Genomic DNA, 13,168 nt, shown 5'->3' with positions numbered 1-13,168 from the left:
TGTGTGTGTGTGTGTGTGTGTGTGTGTGTGTGTGTGTGTGTGTGTGTGTGTGTGTGTGTGTGTGTGTGGGGGGGGGGGGGGGGGGCGGGCATGGGCGCATAGCAGTTCGGAGTCTCTCGGATAAATCCGAATTCCCAAAAATTTTACCGGCTGGTGTTTTTCGGAGTTTTTCGGATTTATCCGAGAACACGGAGACCTAATTATATTTAATTAAGAATAGGTAAGCCCGTTTCATTCTTCCAAACTACCATCGTACTAGTAGGGTTATATCAATGAAAAAGAGTTTGTTTACCACTTTTCACCATGCGCCGTAAACGTTCACGCCTATGTTTATTTCATAAAATCCATTTTCATAATTTTCTCCTACGCAATCGGATAACTACTCTCCCCTTTTACATTTCATCCCGCCTTGATCATCAGTACAAAATTGGAGTTCCAAGTTCATTTTCCACGACATTTCACTCTTCTTGTTTACACTGCACAGCCGAGGAATGGAACCACACCCCCGGGTGTATTGCTACTATAACTTATACTAACCTGTTTAGAAACTCCATCGCTAAATATTTTAGCAGTGACTCATGACTTCTTGTATTCTTTTGTTGTTTGTTGTATACTTAATATAGTCGACTTATTACTGTATTACTATTTTTGTTTTCATTTATGTGCTTCCCCCCCCCCCCCCTCCCCCTGTAGTGCCTTCCGGCCCTGGGGGTATTTTTAATAAATAATTAAGTAAACGGGCCAGCAGCTTGTTCACGGTCGACACCAAACTCGTCCATTATTTTGACAAAGAGAAGACCTGATGTCCTGTAAAATAATCATGAGATGAATGTCAGCAGGGTTTTTATAGAATAGGCTATGCCAAAAGCGGTCCGTGATGTATTCATTACTTTGAGAAATTATTTGGCCTTGAGACTCATCTTTTGGTAAACTGGTAACTGAAAAAACGAAGTGAAATATTGACCTATGTGTAAAAGTACAATTTCACTGCTTGGAAAATATTCGATTTTATTTCTTTAGATTGACACCAAAGCGATTTGAATAAAACAAAAACAATTACTGTAATAGTTCGAACCGCTCCCTTTTTAATTATTTAATTAAAATAAAATATCATCTGCATTACTTCATTAACCTGAACTTTGATCAATGTTCATGCACTACAATTAGAGAAACAACCTGACGGCTTGCTTTGTTGGTTTTATTTATAGTAATGAGCCCGCCAATGGCTACGTAAAGCCGTTAGACTTGTCAGGGGAAAGCAAAACAAATGTGTTACAAGGACTAGGAGCTTCAGTAATCGACTTCATCAAAGTTACAATAACGAATGAGGGACATGGAGGACAAACAGACGACACAGGCTCTCTCAACCACCTACTTCACAATGTGCTTGTACCTCATTTAACGTAACATATATTGTACATTTAACGAGAATAGTTTAGTCAAAAAGAAAAAGCATCCTGGGACCATTTACGCAAAGAGAACGTGTCAATGGTTTGCATCTTTTCTAGTTACAGCAAAGTAAAACATGTGCAATGAACCACTTACCCAACAGATAAACACAACATATAAACCAGGAGATCAGTTCACCGTGACCACGGCCTTGCGAATGCAAATATTGAGATAATCCTTGAAACGCCGCAATTTCTGCTCTCTCCACTTTGCTTCACAAACGGAAGCGTGAAAATTGACACCTAACCAGACAACATGTTTTGTCCGGATAAGACCTGTTAAAACCATACCACCGGTTCTTGGTTTCTTCCCGCAGGTGCAGCTGGCACCTGGAACGCATGGAATGTTCGATTCTTATTGGATAGTGACTACGGTGTTTTCAGGTGATTACCGTGCTCGGTAGCTAATGGAGTAACTACTCCAATATTTTTTAATTAATCATCTTTTTTGGGGCACTGCCTAGCTTCTGGGATGCAAATACCAGGAAACAAATTTTAGTTTCGTTCACCGGCATAGTGGAGTATCTTTGAAGTTATAGCTCTCAAAATTCAGGTAATAACTTTCAGTAGATTAATGAAAAAAACAACTAAGATATAAACCATTAGAGATTGTGATTCCTAAGTCAGATCTTGCTATAATATTGAGTAAACTTTGGTGTTATGAAAACTGTACTCTCCGGTGATGGCCATCAAGAATCATACTTGCTCCTATCGACAAGTGTGATACTGTGAGATACTTCCCATTCCGACAGCCTAAAATATTTTTCTATCTTATTAGTTGGAAAGATCTGTTTTCAGGGCTAACCTAACTTAAGAAAAAAATAATATTCTTATTTTTTAAATATTATGGACGCCTTCTTCATCTTCTTAATTCTTTTTTTTCTATTTATGGTTTGTTGATGCTATTTTCTTGTGCCTCAAACGTCGGCTGCCGGTGTGCACTTGACCTGTGTGTTACGGTACCACAGCTCCGAAAGAGCACATAGAGCGAAAGCTCGTGCTGCAGTGCTGCAGAACTCAGGGACCATTGGTTCCACCCCTGCTCGTTTCGATCTGGATGAGCATTGCACGGTCGTATATCACTGTTGCATGACGCATGCTACAGACCCGAGGCAAGCAGTCGTAATGGGCTGGTTAAATTACTCACCAACACTGGGTAATAATGTCGCTACCTCTTCAAACTAAACACCTGCTTTCTAAAAAAAAAAGGATTCTTTTTCGTTTTTACTTTTACAGTTCTCTTTCAACTAATACTCGGCTTCTGCGCTGTTTGGGCCGTTTCCTTGTATAACTGGAAAGTAGGGATTCAACCCATTAGTATCTCTACCGAAAATTCCTGTATAACTTTTCGCTATCCGGAATATGGAACAGGAAATCTATCTGGACTCTTCTGGATTTTAGGTTTTCAGAAAATTGTTTTTTGTCTGCAATCTGAATTTCGGGTTTCCATAAACCAATTTCCGGTTCCATAATTCGAATAGTGGAAAGTTATACTGGTTTTTTTTTCGGTATGGATAGTTGTACAATTTTATAAGTTGATGTGGGGCGCCCAACACGCGGAAGAAGTGTTTGTGCTCTACCTTCGCCCATATGAAAACTTGGAAGAGCGCAGTTGTTCTTTTTGTGAAAATAGTGTCACACCGCCGGTACATTAAACCAGTCAGTTACGAGGTTGCTGCTGCGGAAAATAGATCGCATGTGCACATCACACATTTAACAAACCGAAAAAGCCATCAGGTGCAAAAATGCAGCACAGGAGTGGTTTAACTAAATTTAGGGCTATTGCGCAAGCGGAATGGGGCACTATTATAATTTGTTCTGTTTGTCCTCTTTTTGTGTTTCCCTTGAGTAATGTTTCTTGTCGATCGTGGGTTGCTGCGATGGCTGGAGGGTGGCTTCTTTCCGGTGGCTTCAGTGATGCTCACGACTCGGTGGTTGAGTAAATAAATATATATTTACAAATAAACAAATTTTTACAAAACAAGAAAACGTTACGCTGCTGATGCCGCTCGCGGCAACCCAACGCCAACAATAGCGCCTCGGCGCCAAGTCCCTTGCCGCGCACGGCAAGGTCTCTGTCTCGCGAGACAGAATACGCGGAGCCCTCGGGACCGCGGGAGAATAACGTCTTGCTCCGCGCACGGGCTCGTTCAGACTCAATTTCTCCTAAAAGGCGCACCGACATTCCGAAGGGAGACCGGACCTCCCTCTCTCCCCCGAAGTCGCCGACATGGCCCTGACAAGGTCGCCTCCCCAATTACCACGGTGTCAAGGGCGACCACCCACTCCCGCCTGGAGAATGAAGGTTTTGTTCACTTCCCACGCGGGGAAATCTGCTTCCACTTTCGGGAGCTGGCCGCCGCTTGCCGCCAAAGAGAAAACGTGAGACATCGGGCGCCTCCGAAGGATGCTTCGGGTGACCTCGCCGCCAATTCCCCGAGCTCTTTCGGTTAAACCCTTCCGGCCAACCCTACACGTCCCCCCGAAAACTGCGCTAGGACTTCCGGACTGGCCAGCAGTTACAAAAATAGGATGGCCGAAACCCCAACAAGAACACAAAAACAAACCACTTAAACTCGAGCGAAAAATAAAAACAACAAAACACATGGCTGGAAATAACCAAGCCAGGCACCTCTAGCACCAATTGCTATATAAAACTGAGGAAAAAAAAAAGGACAACACTTCTTACTTCACTCCGTTTCTCAGCCGGCCTCTGAGGACCTGGATCGCTCGCAACAACGACCCCTCTGGTGCCGCAAGAGCTTCCGCAACCAAAAGACAAAAACATCAATAAATCCCGGCAAACCAACAGTAAACGAAAAACTGAAAACGCTTGGTGAACACCGAAAAACGCTGGAACGTTCGATTGCACAAAACCGCGGCGGTGGTTGCCTCCCGAAGCTGACAGCATTCCCGTATAGAGAGCGCGAAAAATAAAACACAGCCACGCTCCTCTAGCGCGACCTGCTAAATGAAAATTAAAACAAGGAGAACACTTATTTATGCCTGCGGAGACCAAACCTTGATCACCCACTCAGCTAGACTCTGCGGACCTGTCTTGCTCGCACCAGCGACACCAAGAACGCTGCAAGCGTTGTCGTAAACAAAAAGACAACAAACAAAACTCGAAAAGCGCGGCAAACGCTACACAGCAAGTGTGAGTTCAATGGCACCTCGTAAGGGCCACGGCAGTGATCGCCTCCCCATATGCACACCCGCTGACACCACGTGCTTAAGCGAGACAAAGCGCTTCTCTGCCACCGTACAGTCGCCCCTTACTCGGTCACCTGTGTCGAGTGTCGCGAGGACAGTGTCGCCCGCCAGAGCTTCATTAGGCCCCCGAAGGCGTGCTCGGCTCGGTCTCCTCCGGGAACCGTGTTCGGTACTCGCTTCGCAGTCGGTTCGGTCAGATGAAGGACCAACACTGCGCCCATGGCGCGCCATCGCCATCCCCGCTCCAAGATTGTCGCCCCACGGCGATTCGTGCTCCTGCACCTGTACCTCCCCGCGCTGCCCACTTGGTGGCACCCACGGTGTCACATCCTCACCACAAGGCCCGTCGTGGGGACACCAAAGTCCAATCTGAACAACTGCCGCAGCCCCTTCGCGACCTCGGCATCTACCAGTCTCCCCAGCGCCGGGCCCGACCCCTGGTTCTCCGAGAGCTCCTCCCCTTCAGCTGCCCGGACGCAGGAAGGCCCTGGTTCGCAAGCGGCCCGATCGGCCTCAGCCCCCACGGCAGTCTGCGGTCCCAATACGGCACGATCGGCCTCGAACTTTACGACAGTGTCCGGTTCCTGGAGAGCGCGATCGGCGTCGGACCCCTCGGCAGTCTGCGGTCCCAGTACGGTACGATCGGCCTCGAACACGACCGTGTCCGCTTCCTGGAGAGCGCGATCGGCATCGGACCCCCCGACAGTCTCCGGTCCCAGCACGGGACGGTCGACCTCGGACCTCACGACTGCCTGTGGTCCCGGTACAGCTCGATCGGCCTCAAACCCTACTTCTTGGAGTGCGCGATCGGCGTTGGACCCCCAGGCCGTCTCCGGTTTCTGAACGACACGATCGGCCCCGGACCCCGCGACTGCCTCCGGGTCGCCTCGCGCGTCCGGTTCTGTCTCCCTCACATAGCGAGCCTCGGGCGCCGTGTTTTCCGCTGCCCGATGCCGCGTCTCTTCACGGCGCTGCCCTAGGAGCCGCGCTCTCGCTCTTCGCTCCTCCGCCCGGAGTTCTGCGACTCGAACCTGACGCTCTAGCTCCTTTGTCTTTTCCTTCGCAAGGGCTAACCGAACGCTCATCGGAACCGCTTCCCTATGCGACCCCTCGTCACCTCCGTCACTAGGGCTCCCCTTCCTACGCAAGTTACACTTCGCCATGCAGCTAAGCACGCGGGTGGCAGCCGGCGACGAAAGGGAAAGCGACCACGTACCTGGCAGTGCTCTATTGTCCACCAAGGCTGCCTCGGATGTCGCCAAACCAGCAGGTCACTGGCGTCAGTTACAGCGGGCGACGTTCGCTTGCTTGAATCTGTTGTCACCGTCGAAAGCCCCAGGCCCACGGCAGTTGTCGATGACGCCGAACCCGCAGGTCACCGGCGCCGATCGCCCCACGCGACGTCCGCTTCTCGGCTTTCGTCGCTGTCGGCCACAGGCGTACTCGTAGCCGTGCCTCGTTGTGCCAGGCTGCTGGTCGTCTCGACTGGTCCTGGGCTCCTGCCGATGGACACCACCGCACTCCGCGCCAGCACTGGCCTCGTCGTCTTCCTGGCACACGATGTTGTCGAAGTGGCCGACGACGTCCACGATCCCCGTCGACTGCGCCAGTAATGTTTCTCGTCTATCGTGGGGTGCTGCGCTGGCTGGAGGGTGGCTCGTTCCCGGTGGCTTCAGTGACGTTCACGACTCGGAGGTTGAGTAAATAAATATATATTTACAGATCATGCACAACTTTTTACAAGACAAAACAGAAAAACGTCGCGCTGCTGATGCCGCTCGCGGCAACCCAACGCCAACAATAGCGCCTCGGCGCCAAGTCCCTTGCCGCGCACGGCAAGGCCTCTGTCTCGCGATACAGAATACGCGGAGCCCTCGGGACCGCGAAAGAATAACGTCTTGCTCCGCGCGCGGGCTCGTTCAGACTCAATTTCTCCAAAAAGGCGCACCGACATTCCGAAGGGAGACCGGACCTCCCTCTCTCCCCCGAAGTCGCCGACATGGCCCTGACAAGGTCGCCTCCCCAATAGACCATTTGCAGTCCTCCCAAGCGCCCCGGCGCGCGCGCGAGGAATCTTGGGATCGGTGTTCTGTCGGCCCCCGTCGTCTGGCTGCTCTCCGTTGGAATCGCATCACCTCGCTCTAGACATACTTTTCATCTTCGTTGTTTATACTTAATAATCCTCTTTTTTATCTACTCCAGTGTATTTTTCTTGTTCATAAGTGTATCTATTTCGTTCAGCGCTTTGTATTTCTTCTGTATATTACGTGTTTTTGTGCATATTCCATCGTTTTCGACGCGGCCGTCGACGGACACCACGCCGCTTCGTTCGCCGCTCCCGGGGTGAGTACTGACTGTTGCCGTTACGCTCTATCCCGCTCCTAGGCCGTTCATTTAACTCGTGTGCGGTCGCGAGAGAGCAGTTTCGAACATCACTACAAATGTCACCGCTGTAAGCAGAGAAATAAAGTAGTCATCACGAAGCGAAGGCCGACATGCCTTCGCTTCGTGATGCGCTCGCCCTGTGAAATGTGAGCGTGGGATATCGAGTACTGCTTGCGTGCTCAACATTCGGGACGGTGCTTTGTCGTTGCGATCTTTTTGCCCTTCGGACGCTTGCGAAGCTGTACCAGCGGTCGGCGTGCCTCGGCAGCGCTCGTCAACAACCGTCCGCGCGGCGTCACTTTTCTCGCGTTCGCTGACCGTCCGCGAGCGCCGGTGATTCATCGTCGCGGCTGGTATGCGTATGTAGTACATCGCATAGCTTCACAATCGCTCTTAACAGCGGTTGTGAGTTGAGCGGGCCCTTAGCAAGCGAGTTATGTCAGCAACTGCAACTTTGAAACTGATGGTCACTTCACTTATTTATTTCACTATTCGAGATGTCAGCTGAATGTAGTATCTTCTTAGGTCACCCTCAGAAGCCACATGACGGGCGGTACAACCTGCTGTGTACCGGGCTGTGCCCACACCACTCTCACTGCCAAGCATGTGTCCTGGAATCGCTTTCCGAAGAACAGCCATCTACGCAACATTTGGGTACAGCGAATCAACAGGAAAGGTATTTACCATATTTTTTTACTTGTTATCTACACTTTCCTGACAATGATCAGGAAGGTACAGTGTGTGTACTGTCCGACGTGGCCCAAGTCATTTTACCCATATGTACAACATACCTGCGAAACACATTTTTTTTAAAAATAAAAATAGCATTCATTATTTTTGACCTATAAGTGCAACATACGACTGAAACAAAAAAGACAATCTCAAAGAATCCCAGATGTTGCATGTGCCCTTTTCACTCTCTTGGCCACTTCCACCTGCACCGACATACCAATATTTGATTGCATCGCAGGAATGTCGCTTCATCTCACTACCCTACAGCTAAAGCAAAGATACTCTCACAGTGCTTCTATCATTTTCAGCGTGCATCCACTCCAGGTTTGTTAGGCATAAACTATGTGCTTGTTCTTAGTGCCCGCTGCACAATGGTACTGGAAGTGTTTAGAAGGCGGTGGGGTGACGATGGGGGAGGAGGAGAACTGAATTCTACCCCCTTGCCCGGATAGTTTACTGACGCCCCTGTTCAGACGCCACGGCTGCTGCATCCATTCTTACCACTGAGATTGAGTTGCACTTGCTCCAAAGTTGAATGGGTGAATCTTAATATGGTGCTAACTGCTTCTTTTGCATGCAGGTACCACTGGACGGTTCTCTCTGTGGACGCCAACCTCTGACAGCAGAATATGCGGCGCTCATTTTAACGAAACTGGGAGAAAGAAGTACGAGGACAAAGCTCCCCGGTTTTTTCCAACCAGGACATTTCCGAAGTGTATGTTATTTGCCTATTTTTGTTTCTTTCTGCAATAGTTGTTTTTCCCTGCTTATATTCTTGCTTGTGATCACTGTATACATGGGTCGTTTCTCACGTGAGCTACGTCACTGCTGGTGGCGTCTGGTGATTTGTGGACAGCGGTGCTACCCAGTGAGCATGGCGAAATACGTGACCTACGGAAGCAATCATCGCTCTCATAGAAAAAGACGGAGCTTCAAGCAATCGTAATGTCAGATTTTGTAGAGCTGCAGACATAATAACAATGTTTTGTCTGAATACATGAGATCTCTCAACGGCTAGACGACGCAAATGGACTGCAATCGAAAAGAGGTTTTGCGACGTGCGGTTAAGTAGCATCAAGGATATCACTGAAACTGAAAAAGTATAACATTCTCGTCCGTCATTAAATTTGCAGTGGGAATAGGTGGCATATAAACCTACTGACTGCCTTTTTCAAGGATTTGGCTTGGCTTAGCTAGCTTGCTGCTCAAGGCACCAGGGGATGTCGCTCTGCTGCCTTCATCTCTGATGGCCCCAAATGACAGCTTTTAATCCAGCTCTCTCGTTGTGGAAAGTAGTGAAGGCTCTGCATGTTTCCTGTCGTACATTGAAGTGCCAGCTCATCTCGACTCTAAATAACAGCAGTGTGTTTGAACGGTACCAGACGATGCTTCTTTATATTTCCGACTGCTCTATCTGACACAGTCGGTCACAATGCAAGAGGACTTCAGCGAGCTGGAAAACACTCTCTTAGCACATAGAAAAACATAGGAGAAAATGTACCAACATGAATTCTAGAAATATTTTGAGCGAAAACTGACGTCAGGTGCAAGGACTCTATAATTACTGTCCACCGTGTTTGCTTGACTAGGCAGCTTCCTAGTGACCATTCAAGCAGATAGAGTTGGACATGCCTTGTCAGGAGTTTGCGGTCGTAATATGCTTGAGCCAACTGCTTTGTAAGAAGTTGCAGCTGTGCATATCGTTCGTGTCACAAATGGAAACACATATGAATGCGGAAATATAATTATGTTTAATAAAGGGCCCTTTAGGCAAGTATGGACAGCCTAAGATGGCACCGAATATAGTCGATTTCACAGTAACATGGCAGGTGGCAGACTCTATAACCCCTGTGAACTGATTGAAGTGTTGAAGTCAAATGTATGTGACAGCTCTTTACTAGAGAAGTGTACTCTGATTGGCTCGCTTGGGACAAACCTTTTGTTGTGTGCCAAACTATGTTGAATAAGGATATAAACTTTGTTCCCTTCTTTTATACGCCGGTGGCTGTTGAATGCACTTCGTCTCAGAAAGAACTGCAACAATCGCTATTTGGCTACAACATTCCAGACCAGCTACCAAAGGGTAGAAACAGTGACCGCTATTGATCCAGCTGAGCTCTTGGTTGTTTGACATGTTATGTGCTCCGTACAGTGTAAGCTGTGCCCTGTGCTAGACAGAATTCCAGCCGGTATGTAATGCTTATAAAATAATTGCGTGAACAATTGCCTTATCCTTGCCTGCAGATGTTGCGGCCTGCCCAAAGGTCCCAAACATGATCTGCGCAAGGAAGCGCCATGCGCTGCAGCCGCTGCCGGCCTACTTTCTGTCGGACCTTGACCTGGCACAGACCGTGACCCTGCCTGCTAGCCAGGAGCCAGCACAACCCGGCAGCCCCTTGGCCTCCGCTGGTGCCCCTGACACTGATGATGTAATAGCTAGCGGTAAGCTCCTAACATTGAGCATCAGTGTTGCTCGTCTGTTTATTTGGCATCCCTGTCAACTGTGCAGCAGTCCCGATAGGTGCATGGAACACTTACATGCAGTACGTCGAACTTTACAAACTGTACTAACTCAGTCACCGCTGGCTATAGCACGCAAGTTGTGGCCGTTCCATACTCGCAGCACCATATGGCACGGTGCACTCTAAGATACCGCACATGCAAGGTACCCGCGGAGTTGTTCTTTCAGATTGCGGTCACACCCTCACTTCATTGTCTGCCAGGTACAAAGGAGATGCTGCCACAGCCCTGCTTGCATGTTATTTGCCTCAAGATCCAGATTGAAAAGTGGGGACACATGCTTTTGTTTATCCATTGTTTCCTACAAGACAAGCGGCGATTCTCTGGCGTCCACAAAAAAACCATCCCCACTTTTGTTATGGAGCACGGGCAAGGCTATGCATGCTCTTAGAATTCGCAGTTGACTCCAATGCATGCGCACGAACGCTGCACCGGAGCCTCTCAGGGCTTCGAGTTAGCGTCCGCAGCATTCTCCGTGCTCCAAGTAAGTGTAGAACAAAGCTTAGTTCCGCATTTCCCCGCAGCACCCCTGACGATCGGATCTCAAGGCGAATAGCCAGCATTCCCATTATAGCTCCTTCGTGTGGAACAGAGCAGCATTAAAGAGGTCATAAACCGACTCAGTTACTTCTGCTAAATGCTGCTGTCGCACAATAAAGCTTGAGAACAAGCAATATTCTGCTCTTCCTCACAGCCAGGTAAAATAATCACATGATTACTGTTAGGGGTTAGCTGCTACTGTTGGCGCAGTGATTAGACACAAGCCCAAGCCCCAATAGTTACCATGGCATTGATTGTAACCAAATAGTCAGGTGCTCACTCAGTGCTTGGGTCCAGTTCATAAGCCGTCTGTATTCAAGTGTCGTCACCCTGGTGTGAACCCTAGGCTTTCTCAACATTGTGATTTCTGACTGTAAATTAGCCTTCTATTCCTCAGAATATAACCTTGGCAGGGGAGCCTCTGGTTTGTGGTATATAGATTATTATATAGATTATATTTGTGCTACAGACGTCAGTATGCTTGTATGAGGTGCAGAACATCCAAATGCATATCGTTTCTTGGCCCCTTTAACATGTGATGCTTTTTTTGTATGGCACATGATATGCTATTTGGCAGAGCCAAGGCAATTACAAGGAGAAAGCCTAGTTTTTTGTTTTGATATTTGACTGCAAAAATGATGTGATATTTATTTTGCTATCTCCCCATCTGGCAGACCACCAGTACAGCATCACAGGATGTATCGATCAAGCCCTGCGTGATCGCATCAGGCAGCTAGAGGAGCTCGCTTCTGCAAACGAGAAACTGCGCAAGGACAACGACCGTCTACAGAAAGAAAATGAAGCTCTGCGGAAGAAAGTAGCCCATCTTGAGGAGATGTATGACAAAGCAGAGGAGGTCATCGATGCTACAATCCCCTTTCAGAACTTCACGCTCACAGCCGTGCAACAGGACCCAAAGAAACTGGCCTTCTACACGGGATTCGACTCCCTGGAGAGATTTCTCGCCTTTTACAAGTTTGTTCAGGCAGGTTATGAAGCTCACAAGGAAAGTCAAGGTCCGCAGAGAAGGTCACCTTATCTATCCATGGATGATCAGCTGCTGCTCGTGTTGTCCCGCCTGAGGGTGGGACTTTTGGAGCAGGACCTTGCATACCGGTTTCGTATCCACATCAGCACAGTCAGCCGGGTGTGGACATTCTGGATTGGTTACCTAGCGGACTACCTTGCTCAACTCAACTACTGGCCGTCGCGACAGGTTGTGAACAAGCACATGCCGGAGTGCTTCATCGAGGCGTATCCATCGACGAGAGTCATTCTGGATTGCACGGAAATCTTCATCGAGACACCTAGCGACTTCAGGGTGCAGAGTGATACCTACTCAAGCTACAAGTGCCACAACACTGCCAAGGGACTGCTGGGCATCACCCCCAATGGGTTCGTGTCGTTCGTGAGCGACCTTGCCCCTGGCCGCGTCTCTGACAAAGCCCTGACCGCATGTTCCGGGCTATGCAACCTTCTTGAGCCCGGAGACTCTGTCATGGCGGACAGAGGCTTTTTGATCACTGAAGAGGTCGAAGCTGCAGGGGCTAACCTGAACATTCCACCTTTCCTTGGGGGAAGGCTACAGCTCTCCCTGGAGGACGAAGCGAAAACTAGGGCGATTGCGAAGGTCCGGATCCACGTGGAACGAGTGATTGGACAAATGAAGTGTTTTCGAATCTTGAGGGGTACTTTCCCAAACAGTATGAGCAAGAGCCTGGACTCTATCTGGAAGGTCTGTGCTTTGCTGTGCAATTTCACGAGAGAGCCACTGCTCAGTCGAAGCTAGAGCTGCAGTCTTGTGGCTTCGTAGATGGTCGTGGAGAAAAAAGAGGCCATATCTCTCTATCTAGCTCACTTCAGCTCCGGCAACTTTTTGTGCCCACACGCCCTCATGACCCATGACGACCATTAGCACCGACTACGGCCCTCGGGACTTTCCTCTACCCAACGAAATGGACTCACAACCCACCGAGGCCACGCTGGCTTCTCCCGCTGTCTGAAGCTTACCGCTCAATGCACCACCCACAGCCGGTGCAACCACTCCTGCCGTCACGTCGCTTCTTGATGCACCACTTGTTGCCGCGTGAATTCAACCTGCGGTCTTTACTCAGAATCTATTCTCCATCCTCGGCGACGATGATCCCGAAAGCAAGTTGTCGCCCCTCAACAACAGTTGCCACATCCGCACTGCCGCCAATGAAACGAAGCGTGCTCGTGGCATTTTTTTCTTCGGCGCCGCTGCGACTAAGCTTACCACCTCACCCCGGTGCATCCAACGTGACTCGAACCCTGACTCGTTCCCCCTGGAGGACGGATGGCATCCTGTC

The 13,168-nt window shown here is 49.1% G+C and overlaps 1 protein-coding gene across 3 annotated transcripts; it reads left to right on the top strand.

Annotated features, from left to right (window-relative positions):
- The first annotated feature begins 6,747 nt into the window (after positions 1–6,747).
- Positions 6,748–12,940, top strand: LOC121835940. 3 transcript variants are annotated; one of them, XM_042290512.1, is made up of 5 exons: positions 6,748–7,004; positions 7,572–7,722; positions 8,359–8,493; positions 10,023–10,220; positions 11,513–12,940. In XM_042290512.1, exons 2-5 carry the CDS (start codon positions 7,590–7,592, stop codon positions 12,625–12,627), a joined length of 1,581 nt encoding a protein of 526 aa, XP_042146446.1. In that variant the 5' UTR covers positions 6,748–7,004; positions 7,572–7,589; the 3' UTR covers positions 12,628–12,940. The 3 variants fall into 3 exon arrangements, with proteins under 3 accessions (XP_042146446.1, XP_042146448.1, XP_042146447.1); XM_042290514.1 differs by having other exon boundaries at positions 7,561–7,722; positions 11,513–12,790; XM_042290513.1 differs by lacking the exon at positions 6,748–7,004 and having other exon boundaries at positions 7,296–7,722; positions 11,513–12,790.
- The last annotated feature ends 228 nt before the right edge of the window (positions 12,941–13,168 follow it).

Source organism: Ixodes scapularis, unplaced genomic scaffold (assembly GCF_016920785.2).
Source record: "Ixodes scapularis isolate PalLabHiFi unplaced genomic scaffold, ASM1692078v2 PGA_scaffold1__304_contigs__length_218370807, whole genome shotgun sequence".
NCBI classification, from domain to species: Eukaryota; Metazoa; Arthropoda; class Arachnida; order Ixodida; family Ixodidae; genus Ixodes; species Ixodes scapularis.
Note: the sequence above shows the minus strand (reverse complement) of the source record. Positions and strands in the feature narration are given on the sequence as shown.

Coding starts and splice junctions, on each gene's coding strand:
- LOC121835940 (XM_042290512.1), top strand. CDS start 7,590: ATGACGGGCGGTACAACCTGCTGTGTACCGGGCTGTGCCCACACCACT. Junction 7,723..8,358: donor ACAGCGAATCAACAGGAAAG/GTATTTACCATA, acceptor TTTTGCATGCAG/GTACCACTGGACGGTTCTCT. Junction 8,494..10,022: donor AACCAGGACATTTCCGAAGT/GTATGTTATTTG, acceptor CCTTGCCTGCAG/ATGTTGCGGCCTGCCCAAAG.